We start from the raw sequence: 4,428 nt of genomic DNA on the forward strand, positions 1-4,428 counted from the left end.
TAAAGAAATGAGAACTTCAGGAACCAAATTGTACATATTAAACAGAGACAACAGCTGTCATTCAAACAAAAATGTATAGTCCTTATACAGAAGAGATGCTCTTTACATAGAATGATTTAGCACCACGCTCATACAGCAATAACCAATAGAAGACAGAAGGCTAATTAATAAAAGTACACAGCAATTTTCAGCCGAAATGTAGAAATAATGAAAAATTTAATTGTTGCGCCGCTCTGTGGACTACAGGGGCTGGCCTCAGGACTACATTTCCCACAATGCCGCGGGGCGGGCGCTCTCGCGAGAGCTGGCGGAAGCGGCGGGGCGCGGCCCGGAAGTGGAGCCGCCGCCGGAGCCACCATGGCCGAGACCGACCCCAAGAGCGTCCAGGACCTGACGGCCGTGGTGAGGCCCGGGCCGGGCTGCGGGAGCTGCGGAGAGCCGGGAGAGGAGGGAAAACCCGCTTCTGCATGGGGCTTGGATAGAGCAGCTGCTCCGCGGGAGGGGTCGCTGGTCATGCAGGGGGTGGAAGGAGAGGGGGCCCTCACATAGCCCGTTCTGTGACTTCACAGAATCCCCCTGTGGTTAACACGGCCACGGACATTGACAGGGCCATGGGCATTACTAGGGCCATGGATATTGACAGGGACATGGACATTAACAGGGCCATGGAGGTTAACAGGGCCATGGAGGTGCTGTCCAGGCTTTGGTCCTGGTTGGGGAGCCGGCTGACTTCTAAGTCATACAAATATTTCCTGTAACACCTTATTATACATATATTTAAGTAGTATTTTTAGCTCTAGGTATAACTGTAGTGCAGGGGTTTGGGCCTAGCAGTGAAAGAATGGTGGAGTTGTTACATGAGATCGAGTAACAGCTTCTGAAGGAAACAAACCATTTCTTTTTTATCCCTTTTATTAGGTGCAGACATTGCTCCAGCAAATGCAGGACAAGTTTCAAACCATGTCTGACCAAATTATTGGAAGAAATATCCTTTTCTAAACTCAGATGGGGGCAGGATTGCAAGTGTCACCGAGTCTGTGGGCCAGTGGGGTTTGTAAGAGAGGTTTGAAGTGGGGAATGTTGTCACTTCAGTGCTGGGGCTGGGAATGGAGGGACCAGAGGAGGCTCCAGGCTGATCAGAGGATGGAGCAGCTCTGCTGGAGGAAAGGCTGGCAGAGCTGGGAATGTTCACCTGCAAAACTGAAACTTCAGGGTGGTTTAATTGTGGCCTGAAGGGAAATGGGACTGGAGTGACAGAATGGGGGGAATGGGCTCAGACTGAGGAGAGCAGTGTGAGATGGGATTTTGGGAATCAGGAATTGCCCCTGTGAGCGTGCTGAGTGCCTGGCACGGCTGTGACTGACCCTGGCAGTGCCCAGAGTGGGCTGAGGGGGCTCTGAGGTGCCTGCTGAGGCTGCTGTCCCTGTCCCTGAGCTGTCCCTGTCCCTGCTGTCCCTTGACCTCCGGGCTGTCGATGGCATGAGCTGTCCCTGTCCCTGCTGTGTCCCTGTTGTCCCTTGACCCCCGGGCCGTCGATGACATGAGCTGTGTGTCCCTGGGCTGTCCCTGAGCTGTCCCTGTTGTCCCTTGAGCCCTGGGCAGTTGATGACATGAGCTGTGTGTCCCTGGGCTGTGCCTGGGCTGTCCCTGTCCCTGTTGTCCCTTGACCCCCGCGCAGTTGATGACATGAGCTGTGTGTCCCTGGGCTGTCCCTGGGCTGTCCCTGGGCTGTGCCTGGGCTGTCCCTGTCCCTGCTGTGTCCCTGTTGTCCCTTGACCCTTGGGGCGTCAATGACATGAGCTGTGTGTCCCTGGGCTGTCCCTGTCCCTGCTGTGTCCCTGTTGTCCCTTGACCCTCGTGCAGTCGATGACATGAGCTGTGTGTCCCTGGGCTGTCCCTGTCCCTGCTGTGTCCCTGTTGTCCCTTGACCCCCGTGCAGTTGATGACATGAGCTGTGTGTCCCTGGGCTGTCCCTGGGCTGTGCCTGGGCTGTCCCTGTCCCTGCTGTGTCCCTGTTGTCCCTTGACCCCCGTGCAGTCGATGACATGAGCTGCCGCATCGATGACCTGGAGCGCAACATCGCCGACCTCATGATGCAGGCGGGCGTGGAGGAGCTCGAGGGGGAGAACAAGACCCCGGCTTCCAACAAGGGCTAAAGTAAATCCTGGCTTTGCAGCAGACCAAAATTATTACTGGGCCTTTGGAATTGCTGGCTGTGACACACAGAGGGAGCTGCTCCTTGGTTTGAGGCTGCTCTGAGAGAGAGAGAGGGAGAGAGCATGGCCAGGGTAGGGAATGGAGCACCAGGAGCTGCTGAGGGGGCTCAGCCTGGAGAAAAGGGGGCTCAGGGGGTCTCTCCTGGCTCTGCACAACTCCCTGACAGGAGGGGACAGGCTCTGCTCCCAGAGAATGGCCCCAGGCTGGGCCAGGGCAGGCTCAGGGTGGACACCAGCAGGGATTTCCCCATGGAAAAGGCACTCAGGCTTTGGAGCAGCTGCCCAGGTGGAGCCCAGGGGCTGCTGAGGAGTCTCTCAGCTGTAAATTCCTCCTCAGCTGTAAATTCCTCCTCAGCAGTGCCTCCCTCCCAGCTGCCAAGCTGCAGGTGCTGCCTGTGTGGGAGGGCACTCAGGCATTGTACAATCCATGTCCCTGGAGGAATGCAGTTCACCTTTCAGTAAAGCTCTGTTATATTATATATTCTATTACATTATATATTCTTATTCTTTCTGATTGCCCACTTGCCCCTGTATTACAGTGGGCCCATGTTTGGCACAGATATGTGCTTGCTTTTTAAGGTGTCTATTTTTGTGTTACCTTGTTAAAAATACAAATTATTACTGGCTTTGTTGCCTTCAGTGTCATTTCCATTAGCCTGGACCCCACAAATGAAAATCTCTGCTGAGCATCATTCTCTTAATTCTCAGTAATCTCCTTTCTTATTATTTTTTCCCCAACAGGTTGCCAACAACTCAAGATAAGTCATGGAAGATTACTTATTCTTTTTTTTTTCTACAAATCCTTGGAATTAAAAAATGGCTCTTTGCAACTCCAGTGTGTGAAAGCATTTTTATATTGTTACAGAGCTTGCATTCCTAATGTACATTGTATAGTTGGGGTAGGGTAGTTTCTATTTTGATTTTGTGTACTGTAATTTCACTTTTTGAATTCTTGTAACGAGGATCACTTGGTTGTGTTATTAAAACACAGATCTTATGGATCTCAACTCCTGGGTGTATTTTTTTGTGGAGCCACTTTTATCTCTTTCCTGTACTTTTGTAGATGTTTCATGTTTGATAGCTCAGCATTTAGTAACTCCCTCCACATGGGAGCCTTGCCTTGTGAGTTTGTGGAGTGAAGCACAAGATTGAAACTTATTGAATTGCATTAATTGTAGCTCTGAGCATCAGGCACTCTCTAGCTGAGGATTGTGTTGTCTTTCATCCATGGGATAAAGGTGATTTTTGGAAACAAGAGGCACTGAACATCAAAGCCATCTCTGGAGCATCAAGGAGATGCAGGTTGACCATGGGAGACATCTGAGCAGCCACTGCCACCCCAGCTGTGACACCAGGAACTGCTCACAGAGCAATCTCACCGTGGGACTGAAGGTTTTTAACATGTCCCTTTGATCCATAACTGGATTAAAGGAGTGGGATTGATGGACAGGAGTTGTGGCAATGTCTCTGTGGGGTTTTCAGTGGCAATCACTGCCTTGCTCACAGCAGCTTGCTAGCAAAGCTGTGATACATGAACAAAAAATGAGAGAATCCAGGTAGATTTTTAAAGCCTTGCTTCTCTCAGAATAACAACTTCAAAATATTTGATTTTTTTGGTTTGCTTTTCTAATCATACCCACATCTTTGGGCATGGAGTGTGTATTTATTACATTTTGGCCACGGAAGGTGTGTTTGGGAGAGTCTGAACTGTGTCACTTGTGAAGAAAAATGACCAATGTCAGCCATTCCTGACAATCACTGCAATGCTCCTCCAGCTTCAAATGCAAATTTCAGCAAGCACTAGTGGCAGGCAGCAGTTGCAGGTGCATCACACTCCAGCTGCTCCTTAAATGCCACCAAATTAGCACTTGAGTGCTGAGAAGGCAATATGACAGGTCATTTTTCCAAACTCACTGTAATAAAAGCTCATCATAACGGGGGAATTTTGTGAACATGAGAAATGTATCAATATATACTTGTAATACCAGCCTTAGGTCCTTTGTAATGTCATTTCAAAAAACAAAAAAATCTAATAAATGGTTATGTGGTAACAAATGGCCAGCTCGTGTGTGTTACAGCACAATCTAGCATAAATATGTAATTATATGGGAGATTATATTTAGTTGTGAGTTATAAAAAGACTTTAGCACAGTTGCTGCTCACAGGAAAGTCTAAAAATCCAAGGGTGCTCTGTATAATAAAAAGGTGATGA

General features: G+C 49.3%; 1 protein-coding gene across 1 annotated transcript; it reads left to right on the plus strand.

Moving 5' to 3' along the window:
* The first annotated feature begins 289 nt into the window (after nt 1-289).
* HSBP1 (heat shock factor binding protein 1) lies at nt 290-3,223 on the plus strand. Its single transcript, XM_074550799.1, has 4 exons — nt 290-402; nt 919-985; nt 2,038-2,157; nt 2,958-3,223. The coding sequence occupies exons 1-3, from the start codon at nt 358-360 to the stop codon at nt 2,154-2,156; spliced, it is 231 nt and encodes a 76-aa protein (XP_074406900.1). The 5' UTR covers nt 290-357; the 3' UTR covers nt 2,157; nt 2,958-3,223.
* The last annotated feature ends 1,205 nt before the right edge of the window (nt 3,224-4,428 follow it).

The sequence above is a fragment of the Zonotrichia albicollis genome, chromosome 13, assembly GCF_047830755.1.
Source record: "Zonotrichia albicollis isolate bZonAlb1 chromosome 13, bZonAlb1.hap1, whole genome shotgun sequence".
Classification (NCBI taxonomy): Eukaryota; Metazoa; Chordata; class Aves; order Passeriformes; family Passerellidae; genus Zonotrichia; species Zonotrichia albicollis.

Bases quoted from the DNA above. Each gene is read 5' to 3' on its own strand.
- HSBP1 (XM_074550799.1), top strand. From the start codon at position 358: ATGGCCGAGACCGACCCCAAGAGCGTCCAGGACCTGACGGCCGTG. The intron at 403-918 runs GTGAGGCCCGGG...CCCTTTTATTAG, and splicing joins TCCAGGACCTGACGGCCGTG to GTGCAGACATTGCTCCAGCA. The intron at 986-2,037 runs ATATCCTTTTCT...ACCCCCGTGCAG, and splicing joins TGACCAAATTATTGGAAGAA to TCGATGACATGAGCTGCCGC.